The 14,568-nt window shown below is 37.2% G+C and overlaps 1 protein-coding gene across 1 annotated transcript; it reads right to left on the reverse strand.

Moving 5' to 3' along the window:
* Positions 1-1,989: 1,989 nt before the first annotated feature.
* On the reverse strand, positions 1,990-12,392 carry LOC126586666 (uncharacterized). The gene is made up of 18 exons (XM_050251591.1): positions 12,219-12,392; positions 11,956-12,016; positions 10,511-10,547; positions 9,899-10,029; positions 9,443-9,535; positions 9,241-9,343; positions 9,019-9,152; positions 6,528-6,667; positions 5,981-6,031; positions 5,819-5,901; positions 5,677-5,731; positions 5,467-5,578; positions 4,375-5,116; positions 4,080-4,293; positions 3,883-3,953; positions 3,260-3,428; positions 3,030-3,159; positions 1,990-2,865 (listed from the first exon to the last, which is right to left on the reverse strand). Exons 1-18 carry the CDS (start codon positions 12,330-12,332, stop codon positions 2,138-2,140), a joined length of 3,168 nt encoding a protein of 1,055 aa, XP_050107548.1. The 5' UTR covers positions 12,333-12,392; the 3' UTR covers positions 1,990-2,137.
* Positions 12,393-14,568: the final 2,176 nt, after the last annotated feature.

A 14,568-nucleotide genomic window follows, 5' to 3' on the forward strand; every position in this document is an offset into this window, starting at 1 on the left:
AAACGGCGACACCCCCTCATCGCTCTCTGCACTCTCTCCTTCTCCCCGTGAACAACCCTCATTCTCCCTCTTCGCCCTCTCTGCACTCTCTGCACTCTCTGCACTCTCTCCTTCTCCCCGTGAACAACCCACACCCTCACTTCCACACCACATCAACGGCGACACCACCTCATCGCCATCTCCGTCTCTACGTCTCTGTCTCTGCCTCGGTCTCTCCGTCTCCGTCTCTCCCTCGGTCTCTCCGTCTCCATCTCTGCCTCGGTCTCTCCGTCTCCGTCTCTGCCTCGGTCTCTCCGTCTCCGTCTCTCCCTCGGTCTCTCCGTCTTCGTCTCTCCCGCGATCTGGATCCTTCTTCTTCGATCTGGTTTCTGGATCCTTCTTCTTCGATCGGGTTTCTGGATCCATCTTCTTCGATCTCTCTTCTCCCAAACACACACACACACAGAGATCGCCGTTGATCGTGGCTCAGGCGAAGTCAGAGGTGCGCCGCGGAGCAAGGATCGTTCGTATTCCGCTTCGTCAGGTGAGATTCCATGAAACCCTAAACCCTAATCTCTCCGACTTCACCTTGCCTTGAATCGTTTGTATATTTGTGAAATCTGATGTATATTTGTGAAATTAATGTTAAGATTTGTGTTTTTGCAAGGTTTTTGGGACGAAACCGGCCCGGGAATCGCCCCACGGTCTCCGGCGTTCTTCTCCGACGTCGCCTCGGATTCCGATTCCACCGTCCATGGATATTTCGCCGATAATTTCCAAATATCGCGATATTATCGATATTATCGATAATATCGCGATATTTGGCCGAAAACCCCACGGAAACCAGTTAAAATATCGCCGACCGGAAAAATCGATATTATCGGCGAAATATCGCCGATAATATCGATATTTAAATCTGTGCTTCTAACTCATTTTTTTCTGGATAGAAGCTTAATAATGACAGTATTATGCTTTTTAAAACAAACTTGTGACTTGTACGTTATTGATACGATTGATGTGATTTTTACCACATAAATCCTAAAAAAAAAATTATATAATTATGTTTAGGGGTATGCTATCCACATATCCCTTTTTACTTCTCACATACCCTTTGTTAATTTATATCCGTTAATATTCTTTAATTCATCTAATCCGACGGCCGAAAATTAAAAAGATGTGTGAGAAGTAAAAATAGGTGTGTGGATATCACACCCCTATGTTTATAACAACTCATCTAATAAGGTCGAGAAATAGAAAACAAATTGAAATAGTTAGCAAGTCATGTCATTGATATCTAATGTCAATTAGGAGTGGTTATTCCTAACTTGGTTAATTAACTTTGTTGGAGTCAAAAAGTAGGGGAACATAGGATCCTTGGTTTGGTCCCTTTTTTGCCTATGAAAGTGTGCCTCTTTGGACAAAACAAAAAGGGGAATTTGGCTCTTTGCATGCATTAGTGCCCCTATTTTCCTTACAAGCAATACTCATATGCTTATGTATGATTGAGCGTAAAACTTTAATTGCATGGTCAAACACTCTTAATTATTTGAAGTTGTTCGTGTTTCATGTCTTTTCTCTCCGTAATTGTACACATGAGGACTGCATTTGTTAAACTATGATTTTTTTTTAATTCTAAAATGTAATATTATCGAGGGCATACATGTACAAACGATTAACCGAAACCATTAGGATTTAACGGAGAGAACAACCGCGGTATCCATCCCTACATGCAGCCTTATGCCCTGTTTTCTTGGTTTCCCACTAGGAGTTGTTTGTTGCACTAGGTAGTGGTAGACAGCAAGTTGTCAAACCCTAGCAGCTGAACAGTTGGCATGATAAACTGATAAGGTAAACTGATAAGGGTCTGTTTGGTAGCACCGTAGTGTTTTGTTTACTAAAATGTCGGTAAAAGAATCATTTCATTCCTTAACTTTTTCTGGCGCTTACTTACACATAAAAAATCGGAAAGAACGCAATTTCCGTTAAAATCTGTAATCAAATACCTAAAAATAGAAAAATGTAAATTTCATGCTAACCAGTATTGTCAAAATTTAAACACTGAGCAAAATTTATAGCAACTGCATATCCAGCAATTGGTTTTACGGTTTACTCTCTTGAGAGATTTATCATCATGGAATTCTACAACATCAACGAAAAATTATGATTGGAACCATTTTCTAAGCTTCTTGGAACCTTGCTTTTCGCCATCCGTTTGGGCGGAGCTCCGTTGTGAGTACTTGGATCTATATTGTTCGATCAGCAGGTCGAGTTTATCCACAACGTCCCGCCCTAATGGGTCTTTATTTTTCTTTGGCCTTTTTCTCCTCGTTTCATTCTCTCCGCCCTCTACTTCTTTCTGCGCTTGCAGCTTCCTCTTTTGAGGTTGTACATTTGCCTTTCCCACGGATTTTGATTTTTGTGCATCAATGGCCATGGATTCACGTCCGAATGATCTCCCACGACCACCAGGCTTTGCGCCATCTTGATGATTGTTTGGTTCATGTTTTGAGCTTTCCGAATTCTCTGTTGAGCCTCCTGATACTTTTGTTGATGAGATATTCTTTTCCTTTCCAAACGGACCCTGTTTCTGCCTCTTAGGAGCTCTCAGTTGGTCAGTGGCAGTTCCATCACCAACCCTGTTTTCCTCTTCATCTTCTTTATTTGGTACTGGTTCATCCAGACTTTGCTCGTCAACACTTTGTTTCCGTTTGTTGAACTTCTTGCTTGGATCAGCATCTGGTCTATTTGAGCCATCCTTTTGCTGTACACCTGGATTACGACGAGCTGCATTCTGCTGCCCTTGAATCTTAGCATTTCGTAATTTCAATTTCTGGACATTATCCAGTGCAAACTCCACAATTGGGCGATGATCAGGACCAAAAGTTCCTACAAGTTGCATCACATTAAATTACAACACAATGGATTCAATGCATTCAATATCTATTCCCCAACATAAAAGGACTGGAACTGAGACTCCAGTATAAAGATTTACTATCACCGGTGTCTTATGTCAACATGAATTATGCAATTCCGCTGAAGAAATAACTTACCAGGATTGTTGTTCAGAACTCTGAGGGCCACTAGTGCATGCTGATGCTCCGTAAACTCAACAAAAGCAGCTCCACGAGAGTGATTCTTTGTGTTTAGCTTTCCTTTCTTCACATCCTCCAAGAACTTTATCTGCATGCTCAATGCCAAATATAAATAAGGGAAAGTTTCTTAAAATGTAATAAACGAAAAAACCGTAACAAATAGAGACAGAAGTTAACTACTAATTAACCTGGCGAATAACAGGTTTTTGTTTTGTAGCTCGTGAGGTAACTGCATCAATACAAAGTCTTTTTAGTTCCTTTTCATTCATGGACTTTGGCAAATTTTTTATAACTATTCTCGTCTTGGAAACGTGAAAATTTGGAGATTGAAGCTTCGACATCTTGCTTCTCTCCGCCCTGCATGGTTTCAGAAAATCATTAAAACCTGACCCAAAGGAATGTGAAACATCATGAAGTAGCAGCAGAATAATCAGCATTCGCTGTTAAAAGCTATGGAGTCTGATGTTACTTCTTGACAAATTACCAGATTTTTTAAAGCTTGTGGAAGTTTTACCAGGTTTATAATTCATGTAAAAAAGTTAAATACAGGCTGAGAACTATAAAACAGGAGAAAACCCATACAAATGGTTTTTAAGAAAAAAAAAATCTATAAAGTCAGTAACTAAAACGTAAATACATTACTACAAGGACCAAGAATGGATAATGATATTACAAAAGATTGTATTAATTTAATCAGAGATTTTGTCCGGAGACAATCAGGTGAGAACCAATTGAACTGTGCTCCAAGCATCCAATGGACAAAGTATGCATAAGCAATATGCAAGCGAACAAAAATATAAGCAAAACTTACATTTGGCGTTTCAACATATCACTAGCTGAAACCCCTTTTGCAGCTGGAGTTCCCTCAAGAACAAGACCTTCCTGTTAATTTTGAGGAAAGAAAATGCCAGCCGTTCAGGACAATCCGTTCAAATAATCACCACACACAAAACACTGTAGAATCAAAATAAAGAAGGAAGGGGGGAGGAGGCTTGTAGAAGAAATAACCTTTGCTAGATAGAGATTGCGGTGGTCTAGGTCCTCTTTCTTGGCCACATTTAATTCCTTATCATGAGCTGACTTTTTATCCAAAGCCTGCAACACTGTTAATTGTCTACCTTTCAGAGTAATTCCCGAGCCAGATTCCGCATTCCCAGCTGAAACGGCAGAACTGGCTCCATCTTTTGTTTTGAACCTGAGAAAGCCAGATCCTTTGGGTCGCCTGCCACAACATGATATCAGAAGTAGTTTCAAACATAAAAGGATGCAGGAGGAATCATATCAAACTACAAATAAAACATACTTGGTGACTGGATGAAGGACTGGGACAAAAGAGTCAACTTTCCCAAAGGTAGAAAACCTTTGTTTGACATCTTCATTAGTGATCTCAAAAGGAAGATTGCTTATGAAAATTGTTCTATGCAAATCTTCTACTTCGTCTGCCTGTTCAAGATTTGGTACCGTGCTTGTACTTAACTTTCCAGGCTCAGTAACGTCTGATGCTTTTGCAGTCTCAAGAGATGAGTTATTAGGCTCATCAACAGATTCATCAATAAGATTTGATGCCGTGGTTTTGCTTTTATTTCCAGGCTTATCAAACTCTGATGCTTTTGTAATCTCAGAAGACAATTTCTTCGGCCTATTAGGCTCATCAACAGATTCATCGATAAGATTTGATGCCGTGGTTTTGCTTTTCTTTCCAGGCTTATCAATCTCTGATGCTTTTGTAGTCTCAGAAGACAATTTCTTAGGCTTGTCAACAGACATATCAATAGATGACTCCTTATTCCTTTTGGGCAGTGTGGAATCATCATCAGGAGTTGCTATACCAGAGGGTGTGATGAAGTTTTTTAGAACTTTCCTTGCAATGTCTGCTTCCTCTTCAAAATTAATTTCAGTAGGGACGTCCTTTTTCTCTATGGTGTTGTCATCTAGAGCATTGTCTGCTCCATCATGGTGGTGGGATTTTTTACCGACATCCCCAGCATCATCCTCAAAATCATCACTGCTACTGTCACTTTCCCCATTTCTTTCATCCTCTTGTCCTGTAAAATGAGAGCTTTAACATCATAAAAATGTAGAAGCAAATACTAAAAATAAAGTACATATTTATCAATAAAATCGTTCAACATAAAAAAGATTTCGAATATCACAAAGTAACTCAAAATCAGGAGTGTAAAGGCATCTTTTAGAACATTATGAACAATTAAATGCATTTTATTAATCAGACACTCTGTGAATCATCTTATCATCATCATTCTGTTTCACAAAGAACAAAAACACAAAATGTCAGTTGATTACTCAGATACTATTGATTATTACTCCAAGATTCTACACGAAACAGTAGGACAAAAGTTGCTAAATGAGAAAGAAGTTACAGCAATATAACAAGTACCATCTGCTGAAGCAAGGGCATTATTGCCACTACCATATATCTTCTTTGAAACAGCCCAGTCAACAGCTATGGATCTTTTATGAAGCATTTGTCCATTTAGCTTTTTTATTGCCTGAGAAAGCAAAGGAAAAATGTTAGCTCACGTAACTCAGCACAAGAACCCACAGTTTAATTATGTACTCCAAAAGTAAAGCATGAATCTCAATGTACATTTTCCGCATCCTGTTTGCCTGTGAATTTGACAAATGCAAAACCTTTAGATAACCTGCAAACAAGGAATATAAACAGGGATGAAGAAATAGAGAACATGATATTTCATTGAGAAAAACAATACTGGATGATGGTAATATACCCTGTGTTAGGATTATGGGGAATAAAAACATCCCATACAAACCCTGCTGATGAAAACATGTCTTTTATTTCATTCTCTTTGGCCTGCGTTTGGGTAAGAAAACAATCAGTTTAAGTTCTCCTACGAACAAAATGTCATATGAAGATACAGTGAGCAAAAAACCTTGAAAGGAAGATTTCTAACAATGAGCTTCCACTTCTGAGTCTTGGAACCCTGAACAAACAAAAAGAATCCAGCTGTTTAGAAGCAATAAAATAGCACCACCACCAATAACATGAATAACAAAAATAACATCACTAACGTAACAACCCATAATGCTACGTAAATGACTAATTTGAATAACAAAAAAAAAATCCGGATTTTATCTTTTATAAATCTAAATGCTGGTTTGGTCCTTCCATGGCCTGCAAAGTTAAGAGCCTATCAACGTTAGTATAATGTATACTTGTTTTTATTTCTGATCCCTGCAGTTCCCTAACAGATAATGCTAAAAAACATATTACATTCTTGCGTCATCTTTTTTATTTTTCACTGAACCATAGCCAAGCTCAAATAGAACTAAATTTGAACTGGGAAGAATCCAAAGCCAAAATTGCATTGAAACAATGAAGCAATGAAACTCCATGAATTGGTTCAAATTCAATTAAGGAATGTCTAAGCTAGATCAATTCAGCTTGAAATTGTAGTAAGCAGTACACGTATAATTTACCTCCCCACCCAACTGACGTGCCCAAACAATGCCGCCTTTTATTTCTTTTTGGTGTAACATAGAAACAGAAGCATGAGCTGATCTGACACTGTTATAAAGTACAGATGAAGCATCCATTTTGCATCCATCTTGCACAAGACCTGAAAAACCACCACATATGGTGAAGACAAATTTACTTTTAAATGAGTGCACACGACAACTTTTGTCTGTCTAGTAACATTGAAGTTTCAAATTCCAATTAGGAAAGCATGTAATCAACTACAACAGCCAAACTAAAAGTATCAAGTGTTTCCCTAGAGTAGTTTGTTGCAACTATCATGTGAGTATTGATTATGTAAATTTAAATCGAGTCATCCGAATTGCAAATTATACTTAATGATGGATACTTAAAACGTTAGTTTATCAAGAGAGCCAATCCATTTTGTAATTTAAATGTCATATACAAAGGAGAGTGTGAGACAGAAAAGTCAGACATAGACTGAAAACAAAGGAGGACAATTGTGGTACTCTTTAAAACTTATATTATGTTGAGGCTTTTATAAAAGATGAAGAAATAAAAAGGATTCAAAGGCAAAGACAAATGAAAAGGGAATCTAGGACATTGATGAATAGCATGTTTAAGAGAAGCATGACAGAGGGAGTGAGAGAAGCATGACAGAGGGAGCGGGGACAAGATCAACGCCTCAAATGCATCATTTTCCATATGAATATAAGCATGTCTTCATATTCCCAATAATCCCTTTATTTTAAGGTTTTTATCGCATATGGTCCCTTATGTTTTGGCAACTCATCACTTTGGTCCTTTATGTTTCAAACTCATCAGTCTAGTCCTTCATCTATTGCTTTGATCATCAAAATTGTCCCTGCCAAGTACTTCCATTAAAAGGTCTGTTAGCGTGCTGATGTGGCATTGGCATGGGACCCACAAAATCAATCATGTGATGCCACATGTATTCAATATAAAAAATAAAATAAAAATCAATTTTCAAAAATAGTATAGAATTTAAAAAATACCTTAAAATTTTGAAAACTGAAAAAGATTTAAATGAAGAGGAAGGAGTGGGTTGGGGACGGGGAAATCTGACTGGGTGGGAGGGGGCGACGGCAAGAGAGCCAGAGAGGGATAGGGAGAGCGGGTCAATCTGGGCGATTCTAATGTCCTAATAAATGAAGGCTTTCTCAATACATGGGGTATATTGGTTGGGGAAGGGGCGAAATCTGGGTTAGGAATGGTGTGGTTGGTGGTTTGCAGAGAGGGAGAGTGAGGTGGCTTCCTTTTTCTATTTTTCCTTAATTCAGAAAAAGCCAAACAAAGCATTATAATTTCTGCTTACGGACAAGCGTTTCTCCAGCAAAAGCAAAATCATGGACACCTAACCAATTAACAGAAAACTATAGATGGTCTCTTTCTCGCATGCTAGATTGCTAGTATGACCCAGTGTTAATATACAAAAGGTCAAAAAAACATGCAGTCTTTTATCAACAGAAGAATGAATCAATAGACCATGGAATTGTGATGAATGAGGGATGGATGTCTCCATCAGGTTCTTCCCCTCAGAAGCACAACGTTTTAATTTTTTTTTAATTTTTACCATAGTTTTTATTAAAAAAAAATATTATTTTGGTTTTATCTGTCTTAATTTGTTTTGTGGGCCCCAGACAAATGCCATATCAGCACCCAGCAGACTTTTTAATGGTAGTAGACGGAAGGGTCAATTTTGATGACTAAAGCAATAGATGAAGGACCAAACTGATGAGTCTGAAACATAAAGGACCAAACTGATGAGTTGCCAAAACATAAAGGACCATTTGTGATAAAAACCCTTTATTTTATCATCCTAGAATTCCGTTATGCTTGTTGACCATCTTTCCTTTTGGTTCAAAACAATCATATTTTATTCTTCAGTCTGCATGAGTTTTCCTATGTTTCTCGTGTTCTACATTAACTGGGAAATCCTAGTGTTTAGCCTCCATATGGATATGAAGAAATTCATTGAGTATGTCACACAAATTACACATGCAGCATATATATATTGCAACTTTCCATGTGCTTGTCCATGCTTCATGCATTCCAATGAATTAAAAGAGAGACAGTAAAAAGAATCTTGTCTCAGAGGTTTGTGTGTGACGTACATACGGTTGTAGAACTACCAACAATTGTTTACATGAATGCAATGCCAATAAATTGGGAACAGCATAATATACGAAGTCAAAAATTTACAGGAATGGCTAGTAATATTCTCCATAACAACAACTTCCAGCAACAATAGCCAAAGAAAACACTGACAAAATCAAACAGTTTGCACCTCATAATATTAAACCAACTAACCCACCAGCGACAATGGCTAATAAAAAAAATGACAAAGGAAAAGAATTTTCATGTTTCAACTCAAAATATTAAACCAACTAACCCCATTTAATTTGAAAATTAAAAGAAACTTGCAGGTGGTAGTGGCAGGGGAAGAAACAAAACGAAAGAAAATTCCCTTACCATGTTGTTCAAGCTCTTCTTTGGGAAGAGGATAAGTGATGGAACATACGTCCCCAATCTCCCTAGCTCTGCGATGAACATCTTCTGCCATACCAGCATTAAGAAGACCACCAAATATGACAGTTCTAGCAACCCTACACAACAACAAGAGATTAAGTACATCAGAACACATTTCTGGAAACTGATGCTATCAATTGACTTTCTTATCTCAAAATTACCTACCTCTGCTTTTCTGAACCACCCACTTTTGCCACTTGATCATTACTCAGTGCTGCTGTTTTTCTAGTCTTCACGGGTTTCTTTGTATTTTTTTCCAAAGTAACAACTACAAATAGCTAAGCAAAATGAGTGAAATCTACAATAGCTAATTTTTTTTTTTTTTTGGTGATTACAATAGCAGGATTCAAATGTTAAGATTATTTACCTCTTTCCTGAGATTTTGAAGCATCCTTTTCCCCTTGGGGATTTTCACTATCCTTGTCATTTTCTGTTTTCACGGTCTCATCCACGTCAATTCCTAAGACCAAAAGGTAGTAAGAAAACAAACCAAATTTGCAGAAGAAGTAGCTAAGACTATTAAGAACCTGTTGGAAACAGAGGAAAGATGCAAAAGAAATGAGAAATGAAGGGGAGATGTGAGCAGTGAAGAAGAGAGGAAGGAGAACACACAAGGAAATTAATTTAAAGGTGTTTTCAGTTTTTGTTTACTAAAGAAGTCTCTGTATTTTAGTCCCCTCTTCGTCAACTCTATCATCTTTCTTTCTTATCACTTTCTTCTACCTTTTCCTTCTGTATTTTTAATTACAAACAAAAACATTACCAAGCAGACCATAAGATATTTTCAATTCATGTGCCCTTCAGTTTAATTGTACATACGAACCTTGATTAGTCTTTGGCCTTCGTTGTTCAAGCGGAGCACGATGCATGGCATGTTTAGCTGCAATTTTTCGACCTCCAATGGACAAACCATTCTTTAGCTCAACAGCACGATTAGCATCTTCTATGACAGCACTACAAATCGATGCAAAATACAAACAAAAATGTTCAAAAGTTGCAACCACAAACCCAATTTTATAGGCTCATATTGCTGCAATATCTCCTGCAATATCTCCTAAGTAAAACTCCTGAATAAACCCTTTAGTCCCCAAAAACATGTCAAGAAATTTCAAAACAAAAAATTTTATCTTGTTCTTCATGATTTTTTTCAAACAACAACATTTTATACTAAGGGGTAGGGGGATTTGTGCTAGGCCACACAATGCGCACGTCATCATATCATGGTATTGTTGACAACAGAAAAAAATAATAATGTGGTATTGAACTCACCATCTACGGTAATCAGACCTAAGACCTACCACTTATAGGTGAATAGGAATAATACCAGTGGCCATCATGATTTTCTAATTCAAAGTAAAAAAACTAGCCTAACTTGGGAAACATAACAATAAAAAAAATGATCCATAATATGGGAAAAACAATGAACTTGACTTACAATTGAACAAAACCAAAACCACGGTGCTCAGTTGACCCTGTAAACAATGTAATGAGATGAATTAGAAACATTTTGACTTAACTGTTAAAAACCAGGTTAAATCCACGAAATAAATAATAAAAAATCTGTTGATAACCAATATAAGGAAATGAAAATCATATGACACATGAAATCTCATTTTGAAACAAGTTATTGATCAACCTTCTTCTTGTTGTGTTCAATCATTTCCACAATCCCTCATAGCAAATAATTTATAAGACACACACTTTACTAATAATTTTTCGATCACTTCTTTCACTTGTTTCATGTTGTTTTTGTTTAAAGCATGCTTGTACCTCATACCCAAAGTGATTTTACTTTACCTGATAATTGCGGTTGAAGAGAGGTTTCCATTTTTTTTTTTGTCGAGGTAATTTACTGTTATGTTGTTTAGTTCAATATGAGGGAGGAATTGCTCTTTGTGCTCATGGAGGTTCCTATATTATTGTTGGCCACTCACTGTGATCCTTACGTATAGGCAAGGGTCAAAGCTGCTTAGGAGGAAGCTCCCCATACAACTGATCGGCTAAGACTCTTCTTTCCTAAAGAGCATTTGAATATAATGCCCTTCTTAAAGTAAGTAAAGTTCCAGTGCTAGGGCATACCTATAAAGTTAACACTCAAATATCACCTCAAGCTAAGGAAAATTTCTAGCTGCAATTAATTCTAGGACAAAAACCTCCCGGCATAACATCTACACGAAGGGTGTATGTGAAGAGATGTTAATAGGTGGCAGACCCTCTAATCTCCCTCTCCAACTTGAATAAGGCTCAATTTACACTGTTCTGAGCACGGAGATGGGGTCCGCTATGAATATAGTGAGAGTGATCTCCAATGAGTACGAGAATCTCCTTTCCATTTTTGGGTAACTTTTCCTTTGAAGTGCTAACAAACACTACACGTGGTTATATAGGGTGGACATGTTGTCAGTTCTAAAACCTTGTTTTAGCAAGGGAGGATTGCTTTCTGAAAATGGTGTTGTGGTGATTCAACACGGCAAAATCTAATCATACTTTGGGGTGTGCTACTACATTGGGGGTTTGTCAAGTAATCAAACTTAAGCTCTGAGCCCTATTCATTGCCTTGAAGTATATTCTGCAGATGGTGTGGCTTTGATACAACACGGGCAGATAATTACCATTCCAACAAGGCCACACAAATCTAATCATGGGATGCAGAAAACTTATCCAAAAGCATTAGAAGCACACCACCCCGCCCCCCCCCCCCCCCGGGGGGTACATATGCTGTTAGTTAATTTGGTTTCTTTTAGGGCTCTGGCTCGCCCTTTACAAAAATTAGATATTAACAAGACAACAGGAAACAAGCAAAAGTTCTCCGAAAAACACCAGTGTCAGAACTAAAAATCAAATAGTAAAGTTCCATTTTTTGCAACATTTTCGGCTTACCCTTCTTCATAACCAAAAAGCACCGCCTAATCGGTCCAATGTCGCTGAACGTCTCTTCCAGCTGAAATTCAAAAGAAAAACAAACAAATTAAAGAAATTTGCATTACGAAACAAAGCAGAAAATTAAAATTTAACACCAGTTAGAACAGAAATCGTATGAACAGATTGTAATTCAACAATTTAGCTAATTCGAGTGATTCGATTTCAGTAAAGGAAGAAAGAAAAATGCAAAACTGGGGGTGTGGGGGTACAAGAAAGAGCACCTGAGATTTGGTGAAAGAAAAGGGGAGATTGGAGACGAAGATGGTGGAGGGGGAGTGCTCGCTTTCGGTTCTCGGTCGGCCGCCATCGCCATCTTTGCTTTTCTTCTTCCCCATCTCTGTTTTGTTTTGCAGCTATGAACTTTTGGACCTAAAACCTCAGGAGGGAAACAAAGGAGGGTTTCTTCGTTGTTTGTTTTTTTTTTTGGTCAATGAGAGAGAGGGTTGAGGTTGAATTTTGGGCCTGGCCCATGAACAATATGGTGTTGGACGGGTGGATATTAAAGTGGGCCTAAAACAAGTGCACGACTTGTACTTTTGGTTATGGTATGTGAAAGGATACTACCACGCTTCTTCTCTTAGGAACTTGGAAGTAAGAAGTTTTACATCCTAAAAATTTGTGTGAAGTAATTTGTCTTTTGTGTGTTTTTGATGAGTTATTTCTGCATACATGTCAGATTGTAGTTTGCAAGAAGTAGAACATAAGAGTTCTTGCTTCCAAGAAAGGAGCCGTAATGTCTTTTCTAAAACGAGTGGTGTTATACACGTCTTAACACAATTACTCCACTCATATTCCATTATGAAAATCATTAGTCTTTTGTAATACTCTTTAGATGACATATTTAAAGTCCGTTTGGAAATGACTCTGGCACTTCTAAAATCACTTGTGGGAGTGATGTTTAAGTGATTTTATGAATCATATGGAAAGTTGCTTCTTCTCATAAGTGATCATATCACTCTCATACTAACCACTCTAAACGATTCTTAAACAAGAGAGACCACATTAACAAATATAAAACCGATTAACTATTTTTCATCCGTAAATAATATTGTACATTGAATTCATCTATATTTGGAGATGGAGATTTGAACTTACATGCAGAGAAAATAACACACCGTTCTAACCAATTTGGCTCGGTCCAAATATGTTAAAACCAATTAACTATTGAATTCTAGAAAAGTGGTTGATGACCATGATTTTTGTAGTCAAATGATGATAAGGATTTGGGAAGGGTAGTGTGCTATCCACACACCAATTTTCACTTCTCACACACCTATCTCAATTTTTTACTATCAGATCGATTAAATTGAAGAATATCAATGATAAAACATTAACAAGGACATGTGGGAGGTAACAATGAGGGTATATAGCACTATCCTCTGTGGAAAACGATCACATGATCTTTGAAGTACTTCTGATTGATGGACACCATTTTATCCGAGAGAAAGAGTTACAAAAATGGAGTTCTTCCCCTTTAAGTATGAGGTTTAAATTAGGTGGTGTCACGTGCTCTACCTTATATAGACACTTTGAAACATGTGGTATAAATAAGTAAATAACACAACATTGTCGTGTACAAAAATTTCAGCTTACAAGCTAATAACCAAAACATTGTGACGGTCAAGTCCTTTGTCTACCTATTTTCACGTACATGGTGAGTCGTGATTAAATAACCATGAGACCATGGTCCATGGCTCCAAATATTTTCATGTAATTCTATTATCTGAGGATCATATGCAGTTATTATTTTTTACCTTAAATACATAAAATTACGAGATTGAAAATACACTTAAAATTAGTACACATTGACTTTTTTAATGTGCCAATAACAATGCCCTCGGCGTTAGTATTGAAAGAGCTTGTGTATTGCATAATGCTAAGTTTACATCCGACTAACTTAATGTTTTCCAAAAAATTTATTCTCTTACAAGTAAAGCATAGAAGAATACAAAATGAGTGTTAAAATCACTAGTTAAAATCAATAATTAATTAGGCCAATATGCTTGATAAACAAACTTTTGATCGAAAACAACATCATATTGCAACTTATTTATTTATTCTTTTTTTTAACAAACGATATCTTCTACACTAAAGGGGAATGGGTAGGCTGAGCCTCATAATGGGCTAGCAATAATATGGTTTAAATTCGCCTTTGACGAGTATCGAACCTAAGACCTCCCACTAACAGGTGAAGAAGAATACCACTAAATGGTAGTACTAAGTAACTTTTAATAGACCCTATTTACTTGATCAGATATATTATCGACTATCGAGTTAATAGATGAATGCTCTTATTCACTTGATCTCCAAGGCATTTACGCTTTACTATTTTATTAATGTGTGACAGTTTAATCGTCCTAAAAGAAGGAATTGTTACTTGTAGAGTGAAAAGGTGAATCCTAGGGAATTAGAAAATTAATAAATAAAAGGATGGCCCAAGCTGAAGATTAGGTAGGAAATTTGCAAATGTCCAAATGGGCCGAATGCATCGAACGAAAAAAGTGGAGACACGAAACCTGAGACAAAGAAAGCCTAATGGACTTTTGCGTCCAATATGGGACCCACAAAACT

The sequence above is a fragment of the Malus sylvestris genome, chromosome 10, assembly GCF_916048215.2.
Source record: "Malus sylvestris chromosome 10, drMalSylv7.2, whole genome shotgun sequence".
Lineage (NCBI taxonomy): Eukaryota > Viridiplantae > Streptophyta > Magnoliopsida > Rosales > Rosaceae > Malus > Malus sylvestris.